General features: G+C 37.6%; 1 protein-coding gene across 2 annotated transcripts in view; it reads left to right on the top strand.

Moving 5' to 3' along the window:
* FAM189A1 (family with sequence similarity 189 member A1) overlaps positions 1 to 18,639 on the top strand; it is a 394,280-nt gene that overhangs the window by 116,576 nt on the left and 259,065 nt on the right. For both annotated transcript variants that reach the window (XM_043493843.1, XM_038418369.2), the window contains exon 2: positions 18,356 to 18,412. In XM_043493843.1, coding sequence (XP_043349778.1) covers positions 18,356 to 18,412 — 57 coding nt within the window. The remainder of the gene's footprint in view (positions 1 to 18,355; positions 18,413 to 18,639) is intronic.

Here is an 18,639-nt window from a genome sequence, read left to right as displayed (position 1 = left end):
TTGGACAAGTTTAACTAAAGTTCTAATTCTCAGAACTATTATTGCTGTTAGTGATGCACAAGATGGAAAGAACCTAATTTGACTCAGTCCTTGTGTTGCAGAGCAATCAGTCAGAAAAAAAAATCTTGTAAACATAAGCACATTTGATGCAACAACCATTGAGCGATAACAACCATGGACTCCCACAGTGTCTTTTTTTTTATTTAGCTACTTTTCAAAGTTGAACCATACTTAAAAAAGGGAGAAGAAAAAAATACTTTCCATGTACACTGGTGATCTGTGCCTTTTTTCCCTAATTTGCTACCAAGGATTTTGAGTGATAAGGTCAGATGGTTTACCAAGGGTCATACAATGGAAAAACTGATCCTGTAAGCTCTCCATTCTTGAATATCTGCTGACGTCAATGGCAATTCTGTGTGTGGAGGGCTTGCAGGATTTGGCTCACAATATTGTCTGCATCCTTTTGGCTCCCATTTCTTTGCCTAGACCATTAGTATTCACAGACTTTCTTGCATCTGATTTTTACACTAAAGAGTGCTTTGTTTGAGTTGGTCCAGAAGATTAAAAATGAGAAGCTGAATTGAAACATTTTAAAAAAAATTTAAACTTTTTAAGCTGTCAATATTTAACTGATCATGTTTATTATAAAGTAAATTAAGGATATATACAGACAATAAGGAAGGAAATGCAAAATCACCACATGATTTATGTCTAATTTACATTCTCTTGGAATGTACTAAAATTAATAGAATTTACAGTGTATTAATTCCATTTTGGGAGATTAGACCACTGTTATGTGTTGGTATTATGTTCATTTCCATATTATAGTAAATGCTACTGGATAGTAATGTATATTAGAAAGGAATGCATTTTGAACATACATTTCTTGGCATGTACAATATAAATTTATATAACCATGTAATGTGCCCACACTATGTTCTCAAGATATTTATGAACTTACGTACTCTTTTAGATAGATGCTGTTGACTTTCATGCTTCGTTGTGTTTCTTTTAGTTTTAACAGATTCAACTTTTGAGACTTGTGCATTTTAGCATAATCAAATTTGAGCCTACGTTTTTGAACTACTTTGTCAGTAAAAGTGTACCCTTCATATGGCATGCTCAAGATAAGTGTTGAATCCCCATGGTGTCTTGTATGGGAGGTAGCACTGTGTGGCGCTCTGTTGGATTGGGAGGACAGGAGAGTTTCTTTAGAAGTACACGGGCACTTAGCATTCCTGAGCTCCAAGAGTTGGCCACAAGGTTTAGCGGACACTTTGATTAGTACCTTCTAGTTTCAGAATGTTTCTCTCTCCCCATTTAAAGTGTTTGAATTGCTATCATTTTTAGAGAGGTGAGCATAGCAACGATTATACTACTTTGACTTTTTTTGTATAGGAAAACAGAATTATTGTTGCAGAAAATAAATTGAGTGATAATTTAATCCAGGATAGAATGACAATATATGTTTGCAAAAAGAAAAGGAGTACTTGTGGCACCTTAGAGACTAACAAATTTGGTAACAAATATTGCAAAAGCAAGCTAGTGTAACTGAAATACAGCCATATATTTTACCAGAGCTTCCTTGTATTTTTTAGGTTATAATCCTGGAGGATAAATCCAGAGAGGTGAATGAATAAACTGATTATTTGTAAATGCATAGTTTAAGGTATAATTTCTATGCACTATGGCTAATCCTGCAGACACTTGTTTCATACGGTGCTTCCTACTAAGAGCAGTTTTGCGTAAGTTACTGCTGTTAGTCATACTAGTAGTTGCTAGGCTCAGTGGTGTTTACAACATCAAGACATACAGTTGGATTAAAATATGCTGATATTTACAAATGAGTAATAAAAGAAGCAATGCTGTCTTTCTGTTAAAGATTGTGTATAAGCTGATCTCCATAAACAGTTCCCACTCTATATTGAGCTCTTTGAAATAGAATGTTGCTAGGGAATGTTGCTAGGCATTAGGCTGCGCTTGCTTAGGGTTGATTAACCAACTGCATGTAATACTAACATTTTAAATACATTTTAAAAAACCCTTTATTTACAAAAAAAAAAAAAGGAAACGTGAAAAGCAATCACTTTTCTTTATATTTGGCTGATAACTCATTTAAGATATTAGAAAAGCCTAAATCTTTCTGAAATGCAAGATGTTTTCTCAATTTTTTAAATGTTTTTGTTTTGGGTGTTGCTCTCTTCTATTAAACATGAATGGACTGTACTTTTATGATAAAAATATTATTGGCTAGCTGGTACTAACAGATATGTGGCTGCAAAAGTGAAAGCTAATTTTAAAATGATATAATTTCTTGCAAATGTTGAGGGCAGGCTGTTAGATTCTAGATTAGATATTACAGTAAAATCATACAAGTAATGAACAATCACAGCTGCAGTTATTTTATATATTGACACGAACGCAAAGACTTGAATAACTTATTCAGCTATAGAAGCCAAATTCTGCCATCAGATACATGGTCATGAATCCAGTTATCTTCTGTGGGAATCATAGACACACATTTGTTAGTTGAATTTGCCCTTTGTTTTTCTGTGTGTGTGTGTGTGTGTGTGTGTGTGTGTAATGTCGTTTGCCAAAAAGCTTGAACTTTCACACTTATCTGTTACTTAAATACACTTTTTTCAAAATAGTTTGCTCTAGCCTTTTATAAAGAAGTTTTGATTAAATCACCCTTTAGAGGATGATGTAATGAATATTTATACTGTGGTTAATATTATTGATTGTGCTGTTCTATTCTAGTTTTACAATATTAATGCTCTCATTTTTCCTTTTGATTTATTGAGTTGGTAGGAAGTATAAAAAGAATTTGTTGAAAAAATAAAATAAATTGGAGGGAGTCAATCTATTTGGAAAAATATACTAAGCTAACATCTTTATTTTGAGGGCTCTACAAATTGTTACAATTCTCCTTTTAAAAAGAATAAATAGTTGATTATTGAAAAATAGAGAAAATATTACTATAGTTGATGATCATGTTATTGATAGTCTTCGTCCCCTAGTCATGATTTTGTAAATTTTATTCTGGTTCCTTGAATAAATATAAAAAGTTCATTATGCTGTTAATGGCATTTGCTTCTCTTCATTTTATCCCAGGCTAATGTGCCTTAACAACTTTCTTACAAACTGTGTTTTCATTATTGCAATAGTTTGTACTTCTAATTTGAATGTTTGATTTAGCTTTCATTTCAAAGTTGCTTGACTCCTGTAGTCAAGAGTCCACATTTATTTGAAAGTATCAGAATAGTTCAAGATGGACAAGACCTGCTAGGCCAATTAGACCGTTCTCTAGTGGAAAGTGAAGGATATTTCTCATAAGAATGTAGCATGCTATTGACCAAACTCTAATTTCATTTTTCACAAGAGTTAGAAGAAGTTGTGGCAAGACTATAGCAAGTACATTTAAATGATGGTGATATTTTGGATAATTTCTAGGATAGGGTTCATTGCATCATAGTATAGAGACCAACTTTCTTTGGGTTACTTTTGTATAACTGTGAACAAGGAGCTTTCCCCTGCTCCTGATGGAAGACTAGTTGTCTGCTTTTTTCTTTAGATCATGATTGGGTTGATTTTACATGAACATCCTAAGCAATTTTGTAAAAAGAGAGGATACCATAGCTATATTTCTGACACTATTTAAACTGTGAAGTCCTGTGGGACTTTATTCTTGGTGCTCTCCTGTTTCTCTGATTTAAGGCATATAATTCTGTTTCCACTCAAAACAACAAAGAGCACCAATGGAATTGTAGAATGTTGTGGCATGTATCAAGGCACCGCTGCATCTGTCTTGAGTGACCTATTTTTTGTTCTGCCTCATAGGGTGAAAACAGGAGTGCCTTCTCTTGCTTCTTGCCCTTTTGGGTTTTTTTTTTTATACCTGGCAGGATAATTCTCAACCAGTTCATTTTGTTTGTCCAAAAGATCTTGATTATGGCCAAAAAATTAGATAAAGCAGTACGATCTACTAATGCCATGTCTCTGCCTTTCACTGTGAAGGCTCAAAATCATTATCTGTAGTAATAGGTTTATAGATCTCAAGCTGCTCAAATGGAGACTAGTGGCTGCCAGTAGCAATGGCCAGTCCAGACTAGTTGCTGTCAGTAGCAATGGTCAGTGCAACTAGTGTTCTCTTCCTTCTCTGTTAGAGATGTTTACTCTCATCTTTGTTACTCCTTGAGGTGTCTTCCATCATTGCCAGGACATATGTGGAGATCCTACTGCACTAACAGAGAAACCAGGTCACAGAGGGGTTAACTGAGTTTCCCAAAATAACACAGGAAGTCTGTGGTAGAGCTGGTATCTCTGTTACCAGGATATGCTTTATAGCATCTAGAGTTGCTAGAAATTACATCTGAAAAAGGGAACATATACTCCATTACTTCCCCACAGAGCACTGAACTACTATAGATCAATTTAAGAGGAAGGGAACCAAACGACCAGAGGGCTAAGTGATATAGAAGTTCAAGAATTTGGATTTAGTGGAAGGCTTGAGCAAAAAGATGCATTGTGCCAGGCTGGGCTCAGGTATATTCTGGAGGGGAGTGAGCTGCAGAAGTGAAAGCCTATTACTACAAACACCAAGTTCCTAACAAGTTTCAAATTTTGGACAGATAGGTGAAGCATTCCAGCCCAAACGTAGGTGGTGATATGGTGGGAGATAACTAAAGGCAAGACCATTTGCGGCTTTACTGATAGCAACCAATAATTACATTAGAGCAACCAAACGACATAGTACTCTGTACTATGATGTAGCCCCCTCTCCTCTTCACTGGCCCAGTATGAGGTTGTTCAAGATAGGGGAAGCCTGACTTATGACTTTTTACACAACTTTGGGAAACTGGGCCTGGGGCTTCTTTGTGTGCTGTGCTCTGCATTGTGTATCAGTATGTGTTCACCTCAGACCAGACCCACTCAGCCAAGCCACCAGGAACAAGGCTTTATTCTGTAAAGAACGTAGAACAGGGTTACAGTCCAGCAGCCTCCTCTCTGCCTGCCTGCTCTGTGCTCCCAGCTCAGTCAGTACTGAGACCTCCTGCTGGGGGAGGGGGCAGAGGGTACACACTGGCAGGAAACAGGAAGTTCTCTGAACATGCCACAGTTTGTAGTCCACAACTTGTAGTTCACAGGGCTGCTGTTGAAGCACACTGGACCTTGGGCTACACTGAGATAGGCGCATAGGTGTAAAATGTTCGTGGCCCACCCAACTCAAAAGGATATGAAGACTTTGTGGTCTGGTTCTTAAAAACCACCTGCAAAATTGGACTATTCCTTGCCTTTTGGAAATAATAATTATCTAGTGCAGAGTTTTGAACCTTCCTCTCAGAGCCGTTAAATTCTGTTTAAGCTTCCTTCAATGACCTTGGGTTCTCTTTCCCTTAGAATGCTAACCTGTCAGGGAGGTTTCTCTGCAGTTACAATTGTTCTTCTAAGATGAATCAGTGAATACTGATTCTGTTCTGTCAGCCTCTTAAACAATATTTCACAAAGATAAGAGAGTTTAGATCACAGTCCCTTGATTTGTTTCTAAATGTATTTACTGATTTCCATCTCATCCAAGAGATTGTTCTCCCCTGCTTATGTTCCTTCCCCTCCAAAGATGTGCAGATAAAGCATAATTGTTTAGATTTTACAAAGGGTGGCTATGGTGTTTTATCTCAAGAGAACCATGCATTTTGTATTGGCAAACAGCTATTTATCCACTTCAAGCCAGAAAAATATTTTGAAGGAATACTGCCAGGTCAAACTTGGCTTCTAATTAAGGTTTAAAGACCAATTTAAAAGAGAGCTTCCAATTATTTTCCAGAGTCCAATATTATATCCAGAGACTCCTGCAGCATTTTGCAGTGCAAACTCTGTAGTACTGTGAAATTGACTAGACACTGATGAACCTATTTTCATTGGTGGACAGTGAAAGAAATGCTCAAAATGACAAACAACACAGTGACAAATAAATTAAACATTTATAATCCCTTCAGTTTTAAGCCACTAAAGTGGTCTTAGTGAGAAGAGAGAAGAAATTTCTTTTGTTTTGTTGTTAAATAATAATTTTAACCTGACAGTGCCTCTAAAAAAACCACCTTGCTTTTTGAAGAAAACATACCAAAGAAAATGGTATATTTTAAAGATTTATACCTGTATAATAAGACTCCAAAATTAAAACAGCAAAATTAAGACCTGTAATTCACAACTGATAGTAGTAAAGTGGAGATTATAATTTAGACAGTACTCTGGCATTTTTACCTGTATATATCCTGTAATCAAGCTATAAGCATTTACAGTGCTTTTCTTAATGTAAGCTTTTAAAGGTTTAGATGCTCTCCCAGGCACCTGAGATAAAAATCATGGTGGGGTTTTTAATTTGAGGCTGTCTTGTCAGAAGTGCATTTTCAATCATATTAAAAATTCTTATTGCCGTTTTTAGTAATGTTTCTGGCATTCTGTTTTTAGTCAGGATGAGGAGACTTTGGTCCAAACTCTGGATTTCTGCTGGAGTTGGTAGTTGTAACTACTGCTCTTTAATAAGAGGTGTTCCTGTTTCAATAGTTGTTTACATATTTGATTAATCTTAGCAGCAGAAGTTATAACCTGGTCAAAATGGTTCATCATATCGCTCATCATGTGTTGAGCATTGTACATTAGGCTTTTTGCCTGTTGCATTCTCTGTCCATTAATGGATTTAAAGTGCACAACCCCTTGTAGTTTTTGAATCTCAATTAAGATCCTATATATTTAGTTTTGCTTTCAGTTAGTTTGCTATATTGCTACCTGTTGTTTTTTATTGCTTTGAAGTACTCTGGGTGCATGCACTAATGACATAAGGGTACCTATTGTACTGTAAAATTAAATGATTGATTGTTGTTGCTTCATAAATTATACAGGCCGATGTTTATCTACTTGGCCATACTCTAAATACCTAAAGTGAGAAGATAGTTTAAATATAATCTCTTTATTTAAAGCCATTTGGTTTTCTATTTTATTTATTGCTAATACTGAGCAAAAGTTTTTCCTATGATCATTGTGCATTTGGGCTTGATTTGACCCTGCAGGACTTAGTAGGATTCTTGCAGCAGAAGAATTGGCCCTCTGAGTATGAGTTCAGAAATTGACAGTCTCTCATTAAAAATGATGTAGTTTGAAAATATGCATGCTCTTATATATTTTGGTTGGAAATAAATGCAGTAATATACATGTCATGCTAGTGATGGTGTTTATATCACAAGATAAATAGTAATGCTAATTATAAATGTTTTTATGCTTTATTAAGTATGTTTAAAATCCTAGAAAGGGTGAGTTTCTGCAGTAAACTATACTTTAAAACAGTGTATACTGATGATTCTAACATTAACTGAATCTGTCACATGTAAGTTTACTCTCAGGCTTTTAGAAGCTGAGAAATTAGGGAACTGTCAAATGTGCGGAAAAGAAGCAGATCACCTCAGCATATAACATCAGAAACTAGGAATACGAGTAGGCAGCAGAATCTATCAAGGGCTTTCTTGTGTATGGGGCTTCTTGTCACTAATATACTGTTTATAACATAACATATTCGGATACATAGAATTATCCACACTTGTATCAATATAAATGTTCAATTTGTATACCACACAAGTTCAGTTCATATTGTAATTCCAGTAATTTTAAGACCATACAGTTCTGTAAATTAGTTTGCATAATTATACTTTGATAGCTTTTTCATTACATTTAATTGAATTAATGTTCTGTATCAACAAGTACATTATTTTTATTCTTCAAAGAGGAAATTTCCAAAAAAAAAAAAAAGGATCAGAAAATGTGTTCTGTTTAGAATGCATTATGTAGAATGTTTGGGGAGAAAAAGCTTAGTCTATTGTCAAATTTGAAACCCTAAATCACCTGATCTGCTCCATATCCTAAATGTAACATTTTAAATTTGTAGAGATCACTTAATTTGACTGACTGCAGAGAACTGCAAATCTGAAAAGGATACTGTCAATGGCCTTAAAAAATAATTTCTCCATGTGGTTGTTCCCCATTGTCTGCAGTCCCTTGACTTGAAAATAAATTTACCTTCTACTGATTTTGTCTTGCTTCAGTATGCAAGCATTAAAGTAAATTTCTCCTCTCCATGCATGAGCACAACTTGCACTAATGATGATGGGTATTTCATATGCACACTGAGAGGCATTTGTAGTCAGTGTACGTTGTTGTATTTCTAATGCTGAAGAAGCAAGTATGGATGTTGTCTGTTAGTTTTCTGTCTGTGAATCAGCACCATTACTGCAGACCATCATTTCAGTCTGCAGAATGTGCTGCTGGGGGAAGAGTGTTTTGTTAAAGGAAATTCACAACTCTGTGTTGATATTTTTATATCAAAATAAGAGGTTGAAATTTTTTTGAATAATGGAATAATTGATTTTTAAAAATGAGGAAAATAGAGGGCATTTCCCTCACGTTGTTATGGTTTGAAGGCAGGCCTAATGAGTTGCTGGTGTCCCTTTTTAAGTAAATATTCATGATTTTACATGTTAAATACAACGAGAGAAACAAACATGGAAAATTACTGCAATGTATATTAGATGCATTAACAAATTGCTGACTCGTAATAGTTAATGTCTTTATACTACATAGAGCTCCAGATCATGGAGGTGGGTGGGAGGGGGTCAAGTGTGTGTGTGTGTGTGTGTGTGTGTGTGTGTGTGTGTGTGTGTGTGTGAGAGAGAGAGAGAGAGAGAGAGAGGGGGGGGGTGGGGGAGGAATTATTTAAGAGTCAGGAAACAATAAATCCTCTCAACCCATTTTACAGAACATAGAGGAAGCCGGTACTACACATTATGGGCTGCTCCCTGTGTTCCCATCTGCCAGGATTTTGGCCCACATATCCACATAATGGCATAATAAGCACTTTAGCTTATGGGTCCCGCAGGTCTTATCCCTCACCTACTCTACTTTCTGCTGCTGCAGAGATCTGCTATGGAGAACCCTCCCTTTCCATGGTTTGCATGATCTAGACATGAGAACAACAGAGATTTTCCTGCATTTACATCTTTTCATTCTTCTGGATGGGGAGGCAAGACATGGACAATAATGAGCAGAGCCTTTTCAAATATTCTGTAACATGCAATATGAAATAGGGCCATATCTTTACGTAGGCCAAACTCCCATTGACATCAGGATTCAGTTTCCAACCTCTTGTTCAAAATGTATATGAATTTACAGGGAAGGTTTGCGAAGAGCCATGGGCTACTTTGTCTTCTGTACGCTGAGGACACATAACTGTGTCTGAATCTTAGCTAGTCCCACTGATGTGAGGAGTTGGATGACTAGGGGTCTACTGGCAATTGGAGGCTGGGTGACAGCTATCTGGCTGAAGATCAATCCAGATAAGACAGCAGTAAAGTTACTAGTTCGATGAAAATATGCAGGAAGAATTAGCAATTCTGTTTGAAGTAGTATGGCTGCCATTTGTAAAAGAGGCTTGTAATTTGGGGTCTGGTTGGATTGAGGCTTGGTGTTAGATGACAAGATAGCATCCATAACTAGAAGCACCTTTCTAAAGTTTGTTTGGTTAAGCAAACACACTCGTTCCTTATAGGCACAAGGATCTTACTATATCTGTCCATGCCTTTGTCACATGGATATTAGACTATTGTAGTGGGCTCTAAGTGGGATTGAATACATGTTCCCTGATGTGGGTTTCCTTCCAGGAGGAATTCAAAGTGTTGGTTTTGAGCCCTAGTCTGGCCCCAAACCACCTATATGAGGGTCTGAGCCAACTCACATTGAAGTGAACAGGAGCCTGATCTAATTCTGGTTCTGAGAGACTGCATCTGTCCCTATGCAATACTACCACAGTTGCAATTGGCAGAAGTGAAAACATCAGAGTTCTATTAACTCTGGCATATTTCCTTGCTTTCTCTTGAACCGTTAGCCTTTGGGACATGCTGTAAAGCCTGTTTGTTCTCTAGGGCATTTGAAGAAAATGGTTGACATTGAAGGGATGGTCATGTGATCATAGAATAATAGAAGTTTAGGACTGGAAGGGACCTTAAGAGTCCCCTGCACTCAAAGCAGCACTAAGTATTATCTAGAGCAGTGCCTCTCAACCTTTACAGACTATTGTACCCCTTTCAGGAGTCGGATTTGTCTCGCATACCCACAAGTTTCACCTCACTTAAAAACAACCTGCTTATAAAATCAGACGTAAAAATAAAAAAGGGTCACAGCACACTAATACTGAAAAACTGCTTACTTTCTCATTTTTACCATAAATTTATAAAATAAATCAATTGGGATATAAATATTGCACTTACATTTCAGCGTATAGTATATAGAGTAGTATAAACAAGTCATTGTCCGTATGACATTTTAGTTTGTACTGACTTCACTAGTGCTTTTTATGTAGCCTGTTGTAAAACTAGGCAGATATCTAGATGTACCCCTGGGAGACCTCTGCATATCCACAGGGGGACATGTGCTCCTGCTTGAGCATCACTGATAGACCATCCGTGACAGGTGTTTGTCTAATCTGCTCTTAAAAATTTCCAATGACAGAGATACTACCATCTCCCTAGGCAATTTATTCTAGTGTTTAACTACCCTGACAGGAAGTTTTTCCTAATGTCCAACCTAAACCTCCCTTGCTGCAATTTAAGCCTGTTACTTCTTGTCCTATCCTCAGAGGTTAAGAAAAACACATTTTCTCCCTCCTCCTTGTAACAATCTTTTATGTACTTGAAAACTTTTATCGTGTCCCCCCTCAGTCTTCTATTTTCCAGACTAAACAAACCTAATTTTTTCAATCTTCCCTCATAGGTCATAGGTTTTCTAGATCTTTAATCATTTTTAATCATCTTCTCTGGATTCTCTCCAATTTGTCCACATCCTTCCTGAAATGTGGCACCCAGAACTGAACGCAATACTCCAGTTGAGGCTTAATTAGAGCGGAAGAATTAATTCTCGTGTCTTGTTTACAACACTCCTGCTAATATATCCCAGCATCATGTTTGTTTTTTTGCAACAGTGTTACACTGTTGACTCATATATTTAGCTTGTGGTCCACTATGATCCCCAGGTCCTTTTCTGCAGTACTTCCTCCTACGCAGTCATTTTCCCATTTTGTATGTGTGCAACTGATTGTTCCTTCTTAAGTGGAGTACTTTGCATTTGTCCTTATTGAATTTCATCCTATTTACTTCAGACCATTTTTCCAGTTTGTTCAGATCATTTTGAATTTTAATCCTACCCTCTAAACCAGTGGTTCTCAAAGCCAGTCCGCTGTTTGTTCAGGGAAAGCCCCGGGCGGGCTGGACTGATTTGTTTATCAGTGGTGCGGGCCAAGGGACATGCTGGCCGCCTTTCCCGCAGCCCGCATTGGCCTGGAGTGGTGAACCATGGCCCATGGGAGCTGCAATCTGCTGAACCTGCTGACGCAGCAGGTAAACAAACCGGTCCAGCCCGCCAGGGGCTTTCCCTGAACAAGAGCAGCGGACCGGTTTGAGAACCACTGCTCTAAAGGATGTGCAACCCCTCAAGCTTGGTATTATCCGCAAACTTTGTAAGTGTACTCTCTACGCCATTATCTAAATCATTGATAAAGATATTGAACAGAGATGGACCCAGAATTGATCCCTGTGGGACCCCTTCCAGCTGGACTGTGAACAACTGATAACTACTGATAACTACTCTCTGCGAATGATTTTCCAGCCAGTTATGCACCAACCTTCTAGAAGCTCAATCTAGGTTGTATTTGCTTAGTTTATTTATGAGAAGGTCATGCAAGACAGTATTATTAAATAAGACAGGTTTATTAAAGTCAAGATATAACACATCTACCACTTCCTCCCTATTCACAGGGCTTGTTATCCTGTCAAAGAAAGCGGTTGGTTTGACATGATTTGTTCTTGACAAAATAATTTATTTTTACTTATTTCCTTATTATGTTCTAAGTGTTTGCAAATTGATTGCTTAATTATTTGCTCCTTATCTTTTCAGGTACTGAAGTTAAACTGACTGGTCTGGAATTCCCCAGATTGTCCGTATTCTCCTTTCTATAAATTGGCACTATATTTACCTTTTTCCAGTCCTTTGCAGCCTTGGGGACATGCAAGTCTGTTTGTTCTCTAGGGCATTTGAAGAAAATGGGAGACTCTGCCATGTCTACCTGCGCACCTTACAACGGTGCGGGTGTGCTGCTGCAGCTGTGCCGTTGTAACCTGTGTAGCTGCTCTTTTTTCTCTCCCAGCGACAAAATAAAACCACCTCCAATGAGGGGTGGTAGCTTCATCACCAGGCGCATGGCTCCCGCCAACGAAGTGCTGTCCACACCAGCACTTTTCATCGCAAAAACTTTTGTCATTCAGGATGGTTTTCACACCCATAAGCAACAAAAGTTGTAACCACAAAAGTGCCATCGTAGACATAGCAGTTGAAAGGATGGTCATGTGAGGTTATCCTCCCTCTTTTGGGGGGTGAATTTTAAAGTGTTTTATGGAAACAGAAGTCAATCCGAGTTTTTTGTAATAATGTTGACTGAATCATGGCATGTCATCCATAGCATAGGATGGTGGTCATTAGCTGTTGAATAAACTGAAATAAATCTTTTTTCAAAGTGAGTCAAGCAGGCCAGAGCAGGGTTAGCTATGGACACTTTAAAGAGTGATTTGTTGCACTCCTAATAAGGAGTAAAGTGGCTTGTGACTAGCATTAGTTTCTCATGATAGCATATCAGTACTTCCTGTCCAGCTGTGTGAGAGGAAGAGTTTTCCTGTCCACAAACTTGTAGCATAGTAAACCACATAGGACCAAGTGTTGGGTGGTTATCATACTCCTGAATGCTATAGAGGGACACTGCCCTGGTTTTAGCCACATCTCTCTCTAATATCTCTCTAAAGGAGGACTGCTAGTAACCCATATATTTAGTTGCCTAACACTTTGAAGAGAGAAACATTTTGGCAGCTTGCTAATGTCACTGACTGTTCTAGTATCGGGGGTAGCCGTATTAGTCTGTATCCACAAAAACAACGAGGAGTCCGGTGGCACCTTAAAGACTATCAGATATTTCGGCATAAGCTTTCGTGGGTTTGGCCCTTACATCATGCACAAGCAGGGAGGGTGGCAGGAAATTCCCATTCAGACATACCTTGCAGGCCTTTGTAATTCATAGGAATTACAATATAACAAATCACCTTTTGAAATTACTCACATGTATTAGGTTTGAGAAATAGTGTTTTTGTGTGTGTGTTTTATACCAACACTTACCTTGTTATTTTTCCTAAGATTTTTTTAATTACCTTACAGTTTCAGTTAGCCCATTTGTTTTATTGAGAGCATGTTGCTGTCTAACCTGAAGTTGAATTTGCTAATCCTGTCATTTTACCTTCCTGAATGCAGTTCTGCATTACAGGATTATCAATCCAGGGATACTTATCATAATAGTAATAATAGGCTATCCTAGCTACGTGAACAAATTTAATTAACTGCAAAAAAAAATTCCTTTTCTCTGCCTTTGCCAACTTTCAGAAAAATGTAGTACTGTAGTAAAATTCCAGTAATAAGAGACGTCTAGCATATCTGACATGGGAAACATTGTAGAATCTAAGCTACACACAACAATGTTTGGTATTATCTGCATATTGGCTTTAGTGTCAGAATCCATAAGCTGATTTCAATTTATTTTTTAGTATGCTTTCATGGGTTTTTCCCTGTGTATGTATTTTGCTCAGATACTAACACTGAAGTCTCACAATGAAAAATATTTTAAAATTTATGCATTTACAGGTTCTAATGGAAATACAAAAAAGATGTCTTTTCCAGTGTGCACTTTTCTTGAATAAAATTTTCAGCAAACTTAAATGCCATCAAATCTAGTTATTGCTAAAATGTATTGCTCCAGACTATGAAATTAATGTTTTGTAGTGAAAAAAACACACTAAAACACCTGACTTCAGTGAACTCATAGAGCAGATACAAATATTTTTCATGTCATAATTCTGCAGCATTATTTGTTAAGTAGCAAGTCCATCTAGCCATACATTTATAATAGGGGCTTATCCGGTGCTTGTTGATATAAAAATTAGGTTATAATCACAGATAGGGTGAGCAAGTTTTATTATATTGTAATATATTTATTATAAGTTTTAAACCTAAATTTCTGGACCAAATTTGGTTTTCATATATAAGCATTCAGTTCCCACTGACTAAGTGTTGCTATATTTGCATGTCTGAGGGTTGAATTTGGACCAGAATAAACTTTAATTTATTTAGGTTTCTTGATATGCCTATCTTTAGCTCTATATGCTTTATGATAATTGAAAAATGCAATACAAAATTACTATCTGCTAATACATATTGAATTGCCCATGTAGTATAACAAAATTAACCAATGTTAATAATTCTGAGTATGGCTACTTATATCTCTCAAACCACTTCTTCCTCTGATGCCAGACATCACATTCGATGAAGTGAGCTGTAGCTCATGAAAGCTTATGCTCAAATAAATTTGTTAGTCGCTAAGGTGCCACAAGTACTCCTTTTCTTTTTGCCAATACTGACTAACATGGCTGCTACTCTGAAACCTGTCATTATGCAAGGGAGAATACTGTATCCTTAGGACACCAGTTTTACTTTGTGTAATGACCCATCCACTCCCAGTCTCTATTCAAGCCTAAGTTAATTGTATCCAATTTGCAAATTAATTCCAATTCAGCAGTCTCTCCTTAGTCTGTTTTTGAAGTTTTTTTGTTGAAAATGTATGGATGGGTCATTACACAAAGTGAAACTATTTCCCCATGTTTATTCCCCCCCCCCCCCCCACACACTGTTCCTCAGAGGTTCTTATCAACTGCTGGAAATGGCCCACCTTGATTATCACTACAAAAGGTTCCCCCCCCCGCCCCCACTCTGCTGCTAATAGCTCACCTTAAGTGACAGGTTTCAGAGTAGCAGCCGTGTTAGTCTGTATTCGCAAAAAGAAAAGGAGTACTTGTGGCACCTTAGAGACTAACAAATTTATTAGAGCATAAGCTTTCGTGAGCTACAGCTCACTTCATCGGATGCATTATGCATTATACATCGGATGCATCCTATGAAGTGAGCTGTAGCTCACGAAAGCTTATGCTCTAATAAATTTGTTAGTCTCTAAGGTGCCACAAGTACTCCTTTTCTTTTCACCTTAAGTGATCACTCTCCTTAGTGTGTATGGTAACACCCATTGTTTCATGTTCTCTATATATGTAAATCTCCCCACTGTATTTTCCACTGAATGCATCCGATGAAGTGAGCTGTAGCTCACGAAAGCTTATGCTTAAATAAATTTGTTAGTCTCTAAGGTGCCACAAGTACTCCTTTTCTTTTTGCAAATACAGACTAACATGGCTGCTACTCTGAAACCAGTTGAATTCATGGTAATTCTCACCTGTCTCTGAAGCCTGAGGAATATGGAGAGCTAGTCCCAATAAAATACTTTAAAACTATTTTAAACTAGTTTTTGGGTTTTATTTTTTTGTTTTTGTAATATGTAATATATACATATGCGTGATGGTGAGGTGTGACTAATGCAGCTCTCTCAAACTCATGTGAAATCATCATCCTTATACCACATATTCTCTCTCTATCAGCATGCATTACTTTTTGATTACTCCCTTGTCTTTTTCTACCTGTTCCTGTTTGGTTTTTAACTGTTTTTTAATTTGAACCAAATATCTCTCTCTCATTTACACATACATACACACACACACACTCTTCTTTCATCTCTCCCTCTCCCCTTGGCCAATTTTTTTATTTAGTCCTCTGCTTCCTTTTATATGGCAGTTATAAAGCATAGTGCAAGTAATCCTAAAGAATCCAAAGCAGATTAATTCTGGTAGTGTCAGTGAACTACTGAATATTACATGATGTCATTGCTCTATATCAGCAGGGTGCTCCAGTTATGTAAGATGTCCCTTTTTGAGGCTCCTGGGGGATTTGCCATCCCTGGGAGAATGGTCCTGAGGCAGCTGCCATAAGGGTACTGTGGAGGAGCTAGAAGTCACTGGGCCTTTGTGCACTGTAGCAGCTCCCCTGGCTAGATGGTCTTAGGGCATGTCTACACTTACCTCTAGAGCAATTGATCCAGCGGGGGTCAATTTTTTGCGTCTAGTGAAGATGTGATAAATTGACTGCCGAGCGCTCTCCTGTCGACTGCAGTACTTCACTGGAGCAAGAAGGGTAGGCGGAGTTGCCATGGGAACGTCAGCAGTCAACCTACCGCAGTGAAGACACCGCGGTAAGTAGCTCTAAGTATGTCGACTTCAACTATTTTATTTTCGTAGTTGAAGTTGCATAACTTAGACCGACTTAGCTCGCCCCCGCCCCCTAGTGTAGACCAGGCCTAAGTAGAGGTGAGAGGGCAGAGCATAGAGCATTCAGTGCCTGCTCTCTCTGTGTCTGCTGCTGCTATGCTGTTCCTAGTGGGATAGTGACTTTTTTCTGTGTCCTGTTTTTCCCTGCTATAAAAGGATTACACCATTGTAAATGAGAGTATAATTGAGCCTTCACCATTTTTATTACTATAGATTTTGTGTGAGAAGGAAAGAACATGCTTAACTCTCAGAGCCCAGTTTGGTTTGCATGGGTGAATCTTGGTGTTGGTACCACACTTTTACTTGGAAACTAAGCAATCCATATTTGAGTAAAACTCTCAATAATTCAGTTTTGCTGGTGCAAGAGCTGTAAAATTTGGCCCATATGAGTATTTCCAAATTCTGATGATATGCTGTATAAAAATGTCACTCAGTTGTGTGATGAAGGCTCCCTGCATAACCCTTTAATGGTCACTCATCTGTCATATCACTGCCTAAGATCTGTCAATTGCCTGAATAATTTAGAAGATATCCTGTAGACCACATTTTTTCCTGTTGCAACAAAAGTCTTTCATGAGTACAAATAAGTAATGGCATAATATTGCACATTAAGACAAGTGTGTGTGTGTGTGTGTGTGTGTGTGTATTTGAAGTGGTATGACTACACATTATGAGCTATTAGACATTTTAAATTGCAGAGATAGAGGTTTTTGACTGGCACTAATGCACATAGCAAATAAATGGTAGGTTTTATTATTACAATATGTTTGTGCTAATTTTCACCTACTGTTTATTTATTAAATTGCAGTGGAGGACTATGCATAACCATTCTGGTAGTGCAAAAAATCTCTCTGAAAGTTTTCTTTCAGTTGATGTTGTTACAGAAAATATTAACTAAAATAAACCATATAGCACATCAGGTCGTGTGACTTATTAGTGAATGGTGAAAATAAGTCTCAGGTCTGAGACTTATTCTGAACTTTTAGAATCATTTTGATCTGGAAATCAGACTGAAATATCTATAGAAACCTGGGGTAGGGGGAGAGAGGCTGTGAGATTTACAGTACCGTGTGTTTTCATCCATGTTGAAAATAGAATGAGAATTCATAGATTCTAAGGCCAAAAGGGACTATTATGATCATCTAGTCTGACCTCCTGTACAACACAGGCCATAGAACTTCCACCAGAATAATTCCTAGAGCGTATCTTTTAGAAAACATTAAATATTGATTTCAAAATTGTCAGTGATGGCAAATTCACCATTACCCTTGACAAATTGTTCCAAAGGTTAATTACTTTCACTGGTTTAACAAAAAATTACCTCTTATTTCCAGTCTGAATTTGTCTAGCTTTAACTTCCAGCCACTGCATTGTGTTAAACCGTTTGCTGCTGAGTTGAAGAGCCCATTATTAAATATCTGTTCCCATATAGCTACGTAGAGACTGTAGTCAAATAAACCCTTAACCTTCTCTTTGCTAAGCTAAATAGATTGAACTTTTTGAGTCTATCACTGTAAGAAATGTTTTCTAATCCTTTAATCATTCTGATGGCTCTTCTCTGAACCCTCTCCAATTTATCAACATTATTCTTGAATTGTTAGCACCAGAACTGGACACAGTATTCCAGCAGCAGTCACACCAGTGCCAAATACAGAGATAAAATAAACTCCTACTTGAGATTCCCTTGTCTATGCATCCTAAGATCACATTAGTTCCTTTGGCCATAGCATCCCCCTGGGAGCTCACCTTCAGCTGATTATTCACTATGACCCCCAAATATTTTTCAGAGTCACTGCTTCCCAGGGTAGAGTCCCCATCCTGTAAGTATGGCCTACATTATTTGTTTCAATGGCCTATCTTGTACTATTTACTTTCTAGTCCCAGCACTTTTGGAATCCAATCACTTGTGTTACAGTTTGTTTGAGTATTGTTCTTTTTCTTAAAAGATACTGTTACTTTTTTTTAGGTGTTAGTATAAAATCTGTGTCTCTTTGCTGACCCTTTTCACGTGATTTCAGGTGCTGTTGTCAGGATTGATTGGCGTTGTCTCATGGAAAAGGCCTCTCTCACTTGTGGTAAGTGGTATTGCTTTCTTAGTCATGTCAGGGAGTTCCTTGACCAGCAATGGATGTTAAACATTTGAAACTAACATACTTAAGAACTGTGTACATCTCATCGCTTTTCTCCTTAAACATTGGTGTAAATATTTTCAGTGGCTTTGTGTTGTAGGTTTGAACCCATTGAGTTTTCACTTTTGAGTTTGGGGTCCAGTTTTGCTCAAATCTCAAAGTAAAACTGAATC

The sequence above is a fragment of the Dermochelys coriacea genome, chromosome 10 (assembly GCF_009764565.3).
Source record: "Dermochelys coriacea isolate rDerCor1 chromosome 10, rDerCor1.pri.v4, whole genome shotgun sequence".
NCBI lineage: Eukaryota > Metazoa > Chordata > Testudines > Dermochelyidae > Dermochelys > Dermochelys coriacea.
Note: the sequence above shows the minus strand (reverse complement) of the source record. Positions and strands in the feature narration are given on the sequence as shown.